The sequence below is a fragment of the Liolophura sinensis genome, chromosome 7, assembly GCF_032854445.1.
Source record: "Liolophura sinensis isolate JHLJ2023 chromosome 7, CUHK_Ljap_v2, whole genome shotgun sequence".
Classification (NCBI taxonomy): domain Eukaryota; kingdom Metazoa; phylum Mollusca; class Polyplacophora; order Chitonida; family Chitonidae; genus Liolophura; species Liolophura sinensis.
Window position 1 is genome coordinate 13,554,491 of NC_088301.1, and position 12,926 is coordinate 13,567,416.

Consider the following 12,926-nt stretch of genomic DNA (forward strand, 5'->3'; position numbering starts at 1 on the left):
GTAGGTAGTGTCATGTCTGGTGTCTTTGGTATCATGTCATAGTTAGCCAGCATTGAAAACATGACGTCACCACAGCCCTTCTCCTCGGAGACACCGTGGTGACGTCATTAAAATAATGCTGAAAACATGTATAGCTATTTATGCGTGCAATATATTTAATATTTAATTTAGTAAGCTTAATAACAGAAAACGTTTGTGATTTTAATAAGGAAATCCAAACCGATTATTCAGAGTAAACTATTCCCATGGGAAACTGCCATATCGTGGTATTACACACTTCTCCATATTTTCAAGGGTCTTAGATGACGATAACTCTTGAGCCAGTTTAGAGCTGTCTTTACTCTCTAGGCGCTACAGTGTAGAAAAAATGTGGCACAAATGCTCATTCACATAAGTACCAACACACCCACAGTGACATGTGTATGGGTGGTTACAAAGTTTGTGTAGCACTGACATGCATGTCACTGCGCATCGGTAAATTTACACACAGTCGTTTTTAGAGGGTATATAAAGGATCCTCATTTCATCATTTAGATCCATGTGTTCTAAAGGAAAAAGGCGTTGCTAATCATTTTTCTTGTTATTCATCGATTTGATATGTACACAAATGTTTTCAATGTTTCATATTTTGTTTTAGCAACACGAGGTGATGCGTTTAAGGCCCATTTTGTCTAGAGCCCAGGACTACGAAGAGTAAGACCACTTGTCGCTGCTGATTTCTATGTGACGAGCGCTGAACGATGAGAAAGCTTCTGTCCGCTGATCGATTCGCCCAGATAAAATGGACACCGTCAACGAGGCGTTGTTCGGGTCAGATATGCGCTTAATTAACGTCTTTGGTAGATCTCCCAGTGACAACTAAACAATTCTCCCCAAACCCATCTAAGCTTTGGCCACTGTAAATGCCTCTTAACCCTGAGCTTCAAATGCCCAGTCGATGTGATGGATGGATACTCCCTTGTCTCTTCCCGATGGTCCAACATTTCTTATCAGACAGACACCGTCTGACCCTAAATTTCCTCCCCTAATGTCGTCCATGAAATAACCTGTCCCTCGTAGCTATGTGGAAGCCTGCTCAGGAATTCGTCCAAAACCCACCTAAAGATTCCACATTTTCTTTTCTTGTGAGATGGCACATAATAAAACTCATTTGAGTCGACAAGGTCATAGTGCATATATATACTACGAAAAATTCATTACAAAATATCGTCATTGCGGCTTCTCGTCATATTGATTCTTAAAACGTGGAACTTAATACTTCGCTCGCAACAGGTGTGCCTTTTGGGTAGGGCGACGTTGTCAATAAATAGAGATCTAGCAGCCGCTCTTTATAATGGCTTGTGGGGCCTGCGTGGCTTTGTTGGTTAGCGCTAGTGAAGCGTAATGACCCAGGAGCTTCTCAACAATGCGGTCGCTGTGAGTTCAAGTCCAGCTCATGCTTGCTTCCTCTCCGGCCTTACGTGGGAAGGTCTTGCAGCAACCTGCAGATGGTCGTGGATTTCCCCCGGGCTCTGCCCGGTTTCCTCCCACCACAATGCTGGCCGCCGTCGTATAAGTGAAATATTCTTGGGTACCACGTAAAACACCAATCACATAAATAAATAAACAAATTATACTGGCTTGTCGTTAACTATAGACCTGAAGGAAAACTCTACCTCGAGGCACTCACTTAACGATTCCTTTTTTGTATAGCAGTCATAGACGTTCATTCATTATACAAGTGATTCTTAGAGCCGACATCACTTTTAAAATACCGAAACAAGAATTCGATTTGCAACTATAGGTATTTCTTCAGAAATGTCGGCCACAAGCCATGCCGTATAGAAAATGGCTACTAATTTTGACCTAAATCAGGCTGGGCCAAGACTATAGAGGAAATCAGAGTAAATGTAACAAAGCCATCACAGCAGACAGTAAAAATCAATTCCTTTGCGGATGATTTGCGTTTGCAAAGTAATTTGATGCATAAACATAAATTCTAAGATATTATGAAACAGTCGTGCATCGCAATCATACATCTACCAAAGCATAGCATAAATTCATTTAAGTACAGTCTGACACGATGCCAAGTACACGATGCCAAGCATCTGATGATGAAAAGCAGACTCCTCAAAAAATGTCAAACTATGATTCTTTAAGAAGTTGTTATACAACCTTGACCTTGACCCTGAATTTTCTGATTCGATTGGCACAATAAATCTTTGAAAATACTGAAGCAGTTACTGAGGGTAAATCTTGGGAAACGAATCAATAGAAATCATCGTAACGATGCCAAAAAAACTTCATACTTGAAATCCAGCCCAAGCCAAGGTTTAAACAGGGCCCAAAATGAGCATATGTTAATTCGAGATCACTCAATACAGAGATCACGAGGACAAAAGGGTAGATTAGCGTGAATCCGCGAAGTCTTAACTTCCTGTCTGACGAGTGTCAGAAAACCCTCTGCCATCAATGAACGACATCACTGGTTCCGTTGGACGCCAACGCTCTCCGGATACAGCGCCAATGGGCTTGAATTTGGGACAATACGCCACCAATTTACATTCTTGACCATTCTTGAAGATCGCAAAATGGACATTCTTGTTTCCATATTTAGGTGGCGACGAGAGTTCTACTTCCCATCAATGTACATGAAGAAGAATAAAGTGAAGACTTGGCTTCACGGTCTCGGCAACCATCATCTTGCCTTCTCAGATAAATCTATTCCATTTCATTATCCTAAGCTACAGCAACGGGGCTTGAGAGAGAGTGATGTATTCTGTGCCAAGAAACCTTCGACTAGAACATTTGCAAAATCACCGGAAGATTTTTAGAAATATCCGCATTAGTGAAATCCGCAAATACTCGTGTTTTGTTGGAAGAAACTGGGTCAGATATTGATGGTCTGGCTCATTCATAGAAGCCATTCCTTGCCAACCATCGACGACATCACAGGAATAATTCAATTTTGAAATGGCGTACATGACAAGCTATCTCGCCTTCCTGTCAAACACCTTCACGTCTCCAGTACAGCCATCCCATTACTTTGTAAACTGTATATACGAGATTGAGTTACGCATTTCGGACACAGACAGATAGATGGACGCATATAATTGTGCATGGCAAAGTTTCAAGAAAACGTCCAATCTTAAAGCCTTCGCTACAATCTACCCCCATGTGTCAGCAAGGCAATTTCGCACAAACTACAGGTTCCTTCAACGTGGACTACAGGTTCCTTCTTGGCACTGAATGACGATCCATAATGTGAAGGCAATAATTAACGTTGAAAGGAGCTCTATAAATGAAAGCGCACACCAAGGGAATAAAAGCACATCGTATAGACATGTATGGAAACGTACGTTAGTTCGTTTTGCCTAGAAGATGGGCAGATTTTATATGTTTCCGAAGATGTAAAACGAACGAAATCATTAGGGTATGTCAAATATAGTCACCACTATACATGGAAAAATAAATAGAGGGGACATCACTTTAAGCCCTATACAATTCCTTTATATCATTAAACATATATTTGTCAGAATCTTTCGTATGCGGGGAAAATTCCACAATAAAGACAGACATTCAGATAACTGAATCAACAAGTACGGGTGCAATCAGCTTATAGTTTATAAACTACAAGGGCTTTTTTCAAACATGTCCTGACCATCATCCTCTGTTTTTACATCAACGGGCTCGATTTTTGGAGTTATTGAGATGTTTAGTGAATTCTGTGGAAAGTCAGCGTCCATTACAGGCGAGTCATACCATCAGCTTCATCCCAGTATTGATATCGCGAACTCAGCATTATAATTATTTTAGGCCAAATCACAGCTGTAATGCAGCCTCTATATTGGTTCCAGCCCGGTTTTACAAAACTGTCTTTATTAATACCGACAAACCATGTTGTTACTCTGCTCTAGATATATTGATTTTGAGGCCAAAGCAGTGAATTCAAGTTAAAATCAATAGGGTGATCTGCTTTCAATCATTTTATGATTATGGTTTCTGGAATATTGAATAATGCTTTGCATTATTATGTACGATAATATTCTACTAACGTTGTCCAACTGAAGAAAAAAACATACGAACTTGATGAGACGACCGTACCTGTACCACTGTACTGGTAGGAAATATACCCACTCTTCGTTGCAAACCACAACCATACCGAGCTTTACATTAGAGCGAGGCCATCAACAGGTGAATGGTGTGTGACGTGCCTGGAGAAGGTCAGCGGCTTACTCCGGGCACTCTGGGTGTTCTTTACGCCGCGTATAAATCTGACCGCCATAACATAAGAGGAAATTTGTTAACGAAATCAATCAATTAATCAATCAATCAATTTACAAAATGTATGAGCGATTTTAACCTGTGCGTGGGATAACTGGCATCTTTCCAGACACGGTCTTGCATACAGCTTAAAAGCCGACCATCTGGCGCGTTTAGAGGAACAGTTTGTGACCGCCATTACAGAGACGAACAGGTAAACCAGGCGTCAGTTATGTAGCATCACGAAATCTCTTACGGCGGCCTAATTAAAATCAGCCACCAACATCGACAGCTGTCACCAGAAACGGCTCATGTGTAGCAAACAGATTAAAGAGATCAAACTAACAGCCACGCTAGGTGGACGCCACTAATTTGTCGGGAGATCGGGGGCACGGTTTAGTATACTGAAAGAATTAAACCTATCGCAGTGGTTTTTCTACCTACATAGAGGAGTCCACAAAAACTAAGGGGAGGGGCAAGTGCAACAGGCCTAAACGTCAAACGCGACTGCTGTATACCTTTGGGTAACCATAACAAAATTGGCACGTTCAGTTCCGCCATCGTTAATTATTAACATTAATACCTATCACGGAAAATATAATTTAAAAAAAAAACATACCAGCCATTAAGATGGAGGCCTATCTTAATCCCAGATGTAACTTGTCACTTTCAGGAATTTTCTCTAATTAGTTCTGAAGATATGAGCAAATTACCAACAACTCGACCTGCATACATGCATGACCCTGACCTTATCAAAAATGGGGCATAACAAGCTAATTTTATAGATATTATATCCCCCGCTAAATATACATAACTTTCGTATCGATTAAACGGGTTTTAGACTTTAATCTGAGTGCCTGTAAACTGAAAAATTCGTTTAAATGCAAAAACCTGGATTCGACTGATTTTCCTACTTGACTTAATGGTATATAAAATAAACTTGAACGCGCAAGTTTACCAAAAGCGGGCAATATTGGGAGCAGTAGTACAATGGATAGCAACGACCAATCAGAACGAAGGAAAAAATTAAATCGAAAAAAAAATATATAACTGGTTTATAACTTGACCTAAGATCTCGCATACACAAGCATACATGAGATTCATGATTCTCCTCCAAGAAGTTTTCCACATATGAACAACTGTGGATTCACAGGAAAAGCGACACCTTTATACCCCTGCTATTTTAGAGTGTGGCATAAAAAAACATGTATTGCACAAAAAATAAGCACTCAGATATAAGTAGCATAAAACATATAAAGATATCTTTCAAAAATATTATTATATCTTATTGTATCAAATAGCACAGATGTTTCTATATATAAGCGTATATTAGGAAGAACCACATGCCATATTTCGTATGTACAGAAGGAAAATACGATAACAATTTTGATTTATTTTGACGTGAAACACTTTAAGTCAAATTTATGTAAAAAAAATGATGTAAAAGCCAAAACATTACTATTTTTTAAATGAACATCACGTTTGCAATAAAACTGACCACTTTTAGAATAAAAATTAACAAGTTGTTATAATCCCACTGACTACCTTTGGAATAATCCCTACTTTCGAAATAAAATATTACCATTAATGAAATAAACCAAAAAATTTCAAAAAGTTACCAGTTGTGAAAGAAAGTGCTTTCTTTATTTCAAAATTGGTAAATTTGTATTTCAAAAAGTAATTAACATATTTATGTCAAAAGCGGCACACATATATATCAAAAGTAAAACATATTTACAAAAGTCAATTCTTATTTCAAAAGTTATTCAAACCTGGAACGTATTTCAAAATTGACTTCTACAGAATCTTCTAGTCATTCAGGCTGGCTGTGTGGTCTTGGTTGCAGAGGTGCGGAGGTGAAAGATCGACAACAAAATCTTGGAGGCTATTTTTGTACATCACTGCTTCTTGTACGCTGACAATCACCTTTAATGACGACCAGTTCCTACTTATTTCCTGATTTTTAAACAGCCAGACAATTTCACGATAGAATAAGCTTACATTTAGCTCAATACATCGACATCTCGATATTTCAAACAACGCTTGTGAACTCGTCTACGGGGAACCTCAAAAAGATCGATCTTTTTTTTTCTTCAAAAAATCCCTTTAAATCTACGCAACAGTATAGCACAGCAATGATTTAGCGGGAGAGGTTTGCGTTGACCCTCGAAAAGACTCGTAATGGTAGTTCCGTAATTGAAGGAGATGCTTTGGGGGGAGTTGATAAATGAAGACAACTGTGAGATAGGCCAAACCCATTCGTAATTCCCAAAGTCCCTACACAACGTCAAGAGGACGGCTGCATATCGCAGTAACTCAGCTTGGATTTCCTGCTTCACACCATTAGTGCTTGGGTTGGGAAGAGCGAGGTATGATTGGGGTGTCAGGGGGAGGAAATCCAGATCGACAGATTGGACTATACTGAACAACTCCGGCTCATGGATTGACAAACTCTCCTAAATTCAGATAAATGTAAGACCAGGATTCAGTGTCTTGGAATTTTTAAATTCAGATAATTTGAGGTAAGTAAGGGAGGCTTACAAAAATACATTGCCAGATCGAATAAGTTTGCTTTACTTGTTTATTTGCTTTTGGCGAATCAAACAAAACAAAGTGACACTCGAAGGGAGAATCAAATTGTTGAGTTCTTAATCTAGTTAAAAAGATCAGCGACCAGTTTCACATAGCGACACTTTTTTATCGTACAAGTAAGACAATTTTTTATCATACGTTTGTCGTACGCTATTTTGTACGTCACTATGATCGTACCATTGCCCTATATATGCGATTATCGGATTTGTACGACATCTTTGTGAAACTGGCCCCTGGTGTTTAGCCAGATTCATCCCTTCATTCATTTATAAGGCAAAAAGGTAGAGACAGTAAGAAACTCACCTGGATATGACTGGAGATGAAACTGACTACTACTGGTACGTGATGCTGTCAATGTTGGTGTCGTGACCCTCTTTTACGTCGTCCGAGTTCGACGGCTTGTCCAGATTATTCATTATATTGTCCAAAGAGAGATCTTTTTGCACCGGGGCTGACATTATATTGTTTACATCCTCCTTTTCGATGATGTAGTACTCAGGAGACGACTTATCATCACAGTTTTCGGTATCTTGATCCGTGTGATAACTGTCGTCTGCTAGATCCATTTCCGAGTCACGTGACAGGGACGCCGGTTCGTCTGGTGTACTGGCCTTCGTCAGACTCTCCAGATCATTATCTGAAGGACTCGAGTCAGATTGCCACAGTTCCTTCTGCTCTAAGTTATCGAGTTCTTTGATCGTTTTAATGGTGTCCGGACTGGCCATGCTATCGCTGAACGCAAGTTCTTCGAACATGTCGTTTGGTGGAGGCTCGTTCTGCGCCGAGGAACTGTCAAATCGTATCGGTGGAGTCGTTGTCTTTCGTGGAAACTTCGTGGCCGTTGTCTTGACGGGGAGATGGGTGGGTTTTGACGGTGATCGAGTTATCTCTCCGCAATACACGTCGCCATCTTGGCCCCAAAACTGGTCAAATGGTTTGCTGAGCAAAGCGTCGTGTTTGGAATCGTCCTGGTCATCGGACAATTCCTTTGGGGCGTCGTTCACCAGCAAATTCTCTATCTCCTCCCTGTCGATTGCATCCTTTTTTAAAATTGATTTTTTCTTTGGTGGCGGCGGGTCTAGGATCGACGGACTGGATTTTCGGAGGATTGGTACCAGCAATTCGGAGCTCTGGCTCGTGTTCAATGAGCGTGTACTCCAGGTGTTTCCTGAAACAAGGAGACAAGTTTTTACACACAAAGGGCCATGACAACCAATTGGACTCTCCCGGTGATATATGAATCCAAAACAGTCCCAATTATTAAAAACACAACGTCCCGTTATTTAAATGGACTTTCACTCTGACTAGAACAACTTTGCTCTTTAAGCTTTGGTGTACTCTTAAGTTTCTGAAATATCTGAACAAAAGACTGAAATACAGTGCAAACGTATTACACTGAAGTACGACCGTCATACTCATTTTGTGATGAAAAAATCTACAAGGTGTAACTAAGTTCCATTCCGCTCCACACACCATACTCGTCACACTCAAAAGTGAAAGTTTTAAATTTCACACAAATTGTTGTCAAGACTATAAATCTTAATAATTGTCCACTATAACGTTTTGAGGAACATGTATACGGCATGACCTGTCCTTGTTTCGTGATGGCGTCGTGACGTCATTGGTGGTTTCCTGACAGTCCTTGCTTGTTTTTTTAACATCCTTGTGCAGGCTCCAGGATCACGATTCTGTCTTTGATTTCAGTCAAATGTAGCCTTAAGTAGCGTTTAAGTTCAATTCTAAGTTCAGGAATAATACAAGTTAAGACTAAGATGGCCTCATGATTCTTGGGTCAGATGAATGATTGACAGCTACTATGACGTCACGACCTTCCCAAATCGAAGGGTAACACGCCATGGCGTTTTGAGCAAATTGCAGATTTTCCAGATTTGTGCAGTTTATTTCTCGCCGAATTGCCAGGCTAACAATTGCATTCACGTATACAACATAACAGAAAAAATTTAAAAAGTCATCATTATTTGCTTATACTGATAACTTTCAGTTTTTAGCCACAAAACTTTGCAGTTCACCTATAATGCTCTTAATTTCACTGTCGGCACACATTTTTCACCAGTATTACGTGTCTAATTCTATAAATTTAAGAAACAGCCCCAGTTCTCTTTCTCTTTCTAATACAGTGGCACATTTGCCATACTTGTACTAAAATATTTATACGACGTCACATTTATGGTGCGAGGGTTAAAACAGATATTTTGGCTAGTAGCAGACGAACTTTTCCACTTGTCACGCACAGATGTTCATCTTCTGAGCGAGCGAAATGTGTGCGCCATATTGACGGGAAGCCAATCTACAAGATTTCCTGCAAGACGACTTAAATGAACCTGCGACGGATTATTGCCGACAAGACTTCCAGAGAACGGTGGGTCTCCTAAAATCAGTCTTATCGCTGCCGTTTCAGTCAAATATACTTGAATCCAGTACAAGTGAAAAAATACACTCGGCAATTGTTCCTATATGATTTCACAACAGCGCCATACAATAACGATTCTCTTTCATAGAAAGAAAAGAAAGTGTAGTACATGTAGAGGCAAATTTTGTGAAAGACTACCAAAAACAGTGTTCTAATGTATCACCAAAATACAAATAAAAAAAATGCAAAAGAAAAGAGAAAACAAAGCGTGGCTGATATGGGGATTTACTGGCAATGAACCTCCCAAAACATTCACAGCATTCTAAGATGCTTAATTAAATCATTAACGATTCTTACAATAGCATACACGGATATGTTTACTGAACTTATTTATTACTTATAATTTCTGCTCTGCCTGTATTGTGATATTCTGATAGTCGCTTTCAAAGTATAAATACGAAGGATAAACCATGGGATTAGCACTGGGCTTGCTACTAAATAGGTGCCCAGATGTATACGCGACATGGTTACACGGGCTCATATCGTCAAAGGTCACGATACACCGGAAAGAGATTCCCCTGATCAGACTGTCTCCCCTACTGCAATGAATTATTCACAAAAGTCACCTACCAAAATAATCTGGCAGCTTTCCAAGCCTTGCCAGACGTATTTCTTCTCTAACCGTTTATCCAAATGCACCATACATAAAACGTCGATTGACTATTGGTGCTTTACTTCAGCATTACCTCCAAATTGTACTTCCGGTCATAGTACATCCTCTTGAATATATTTTTGTCATTGAAAACATACTGCTTTTTCGATTTAACCACCAAAATGACTGGACTACATACAAAAGTATATAATGAAATAATAGTAATATTGATGAAAAATGGCACCCTGAAAACAAATGGTGTACCAAAGGTAAAAACAAGTATCAGTGAACCATCAGAATAAAGAAATGACAAAACTGTATTTTGGAGTCATTTCCTTACCACATGGCTTTGCTTACATTTCGATTGGAATGGTCTGAAGAATAGCTCAAAAGCCAGATCCTGTGCACCAAGAATGCACATTCCACACTAGCGTCCCCTTTGTCTGGAAGGACCAAGTCTGCTTAGCAGACCATTTGTCCTGTTTCCGGGGAGACTGGTACATGTTTAGCTCTGGTATTTTGTGATGGTTTGATTAACGGCTCTGGCTTTTGACCTCTTCCAATAATGATCTGAACATAAATTCTAAACGTCGATGACATTGGCCATTTCGTCTTCGGCCAGTTCCTCTTTACGTTCCTCCTTTGTTCTTGTGATTGGTTACATGTATATTACCTTGTTAGAAACCCATGATAAAATACGATTGGCTAACTGTACGTGTTCAAGCGAGATTATTGCTGATTGGCTGTTTGGCGTGACAAATGTGAAAGGATCGTGAATCAGTGAGTGAGTGAGTGAGAGACTTAAGCGTAGGGGTGCCTTTGTGCATGGGAGGTATATAACGGAGGGTGATCTGAGGGGAGAACGTCATCTAAATACCTGCTTTATTGCGGCACAAAATATAGGCAAGGGAGAGAGTGATAGGGTTGAAGCACTACTACATAGGGCAATGAGCGAGGTCACAGTGCCAGGGTGGTGTGGTAGTCGACACTAGTTGACTGACTGACTGACTGACTGACAGCTTACAAAAGGCAGATGGAAACAAGGCCCAAGAAAACATCCAATATTACGTCCACAAATGACATCCACAACGCACGAGTAAGGAGCCCATGTCAGGTGTTAGTCCGGTGTTCTGTGACAAATTCATAAAGGATTTTATGGGTTCGTCTTTCACCACAGCGACAAACCCACAAGATAAAAGCGGCTTCTCATCACCATCACCGGTAGATGCATGGTTAGCAACATGACGGGGGCGGCATGCAGAAGACAAGCCCATGTAGATCTTCCACAAGTAATTGATTTTTTTTTTTATGTTTCTCCACAGATGACTGTCCAGTGAAACAACGCGTGGACGATTAACAATATTTACTTTTTTTTCCTTTTAAGACCACACATTGCTCCAAAGTGCACTTCGTGTAATTACTGCGGATGTCAATCTATTGCAGCTACTGGCGACGAATCGAAACTAGCCACACCAAATTGCCCTTGGCTGACGGTACATGCTAAGCTCAACCCCTGTGTAGTGATTCAACTCACCTCAAATCAGCAGTGGACTTTCATCTGGAAGAAAATAGGTCGTAGAATAATTAGAACAGTAGTCATGCCTAAACCGAAGTGCTTCCAACTTAATTCGCATATCTGGAATCCAAGTTAAATTACCAAACCAATGGCAACGTTGTCTGCATGATTGCATTGCTAATGGTTATACGTGAATGACTCAATCGTGATTTTTTATCAGGTTTTTAATTTCTTCTAAAAGGCTGTATTGGACAATTGAACGCAGTTGGATGACTAATTAAAATTTGAGATTAAGTTGAGAATGTTAAAGAGAGGGTGATATTTAGATACACTTAGTTATTACAGTATATCTGCCTAATGCATCTTACACCTAATTTCTGTGAGTCGGAAATTTAACAAGGTTACAATTCAGAAAACTCTTGTGTAACTTACGCATTATCGCTCTTCAATAAAACAAAAAGTTATGTGAGCGTACAAAATACTTTTCTGTCATTATACTAAAGTGACTTTCACATAAATTTGCTCCCTGTAACCCTTGAATTCATTCTGTGTGCGAAGAGAAGAGACTAGCTTTTATCTGAATGCCGGAACGTCACAAAAATATATTTATCGCAACCAATCAAAATTAAGATATCTGGGGCACAAACTGTTAGGCGTATACTTGTATTTGCATCATACCGCACTGTATTTGAATCTCTTTCAGAAATGCTCTCAGAACTTAAACAAACTCTCTGATATCTTTGTTAAGATAGACAGAAATCCCAAAGTTGTGGTAGGCATCTCATGCGGCATGAGGCCTTTCCGGCCTGCATCCGTTCCGCATGCCTGAAGCCAGCCCGATGTAGTCACCGCACAACCTTCGGGCTACCAATGCAAAATGGCGGCGGCAAGACTCAATCAAATTATCGGCTTATTTGCGGGCCGTGTAGACTCGCGCACTCGTCTATCGGTCTGATATTTTATCTAGCTACAACTAATCCAGTCCGTTCTCGATTAATTCCTGTATGAATGAAATGCCTTATGAACCAGTCCATATACGACCAGAAAATGAGGTTATTTCATTTATGTGAACATATAATTGAGAACGACAACTTATTCTACGAAGACTAAGTGCATCTGACCACGGCAAAGTGGATACTGACACACGGGGGCGTTGGAACCATTACATAAATAATACATGACAGTTTTATACGGCAATTTACGGTTTTCCGGAAACAGAATCCTCCCCAAAGAATGAAGGGCTATGTACAGGGTTTTTGGTTTCGCCAGTCTCGGTATCATAAATGATATACGTCCGTTACACAAGATCGAACCATTAACATGGTGGCTCCCTACAATTGTAAAGATTTGATCCTTTGTCGGTAGAGGATCAAATTAAAGCAAATTCCGGACTAAACCCAACATGAATTCTAACTGCTATGTAAGCCAACATACAACTGATCGACGACAATTATTTATCTATTTATTTATTTATTCAACCGGTTGGTGTGTTATGCCGCAATGAAGAAAATACCTACGATAATAGAACGGTTCCAAAGTTAGTTTCCATATAC

The 12,926-nt window shown here is 39.9% G+C and overlaps 1 protein-coding gene across 1 annotated transcript in view; it reads right to left on the reverse strand.

Moving 5' to 3' along the window:
• The window catches only part of LOC135469782 (uncharacterized), a 126,662-nt gene that overhangs the window by 8,760 nt on the left and 104,976 nt on the right, over positions 1-12,926 (reverse strand). Inside the window, exon 6 of the mRNA XM_064748377.1 lies at positions 7,138-8,002. Within this exon, the coding sequence (XP_064604447.1) occupies positions 7,167-8,002 (836 nt within the window). The 3' untranslated portion in view covers positions 7,138-7,166. The remainder of the gene's footprint in view (positions 1-7,137; positions 8,003-12,926) is intronic.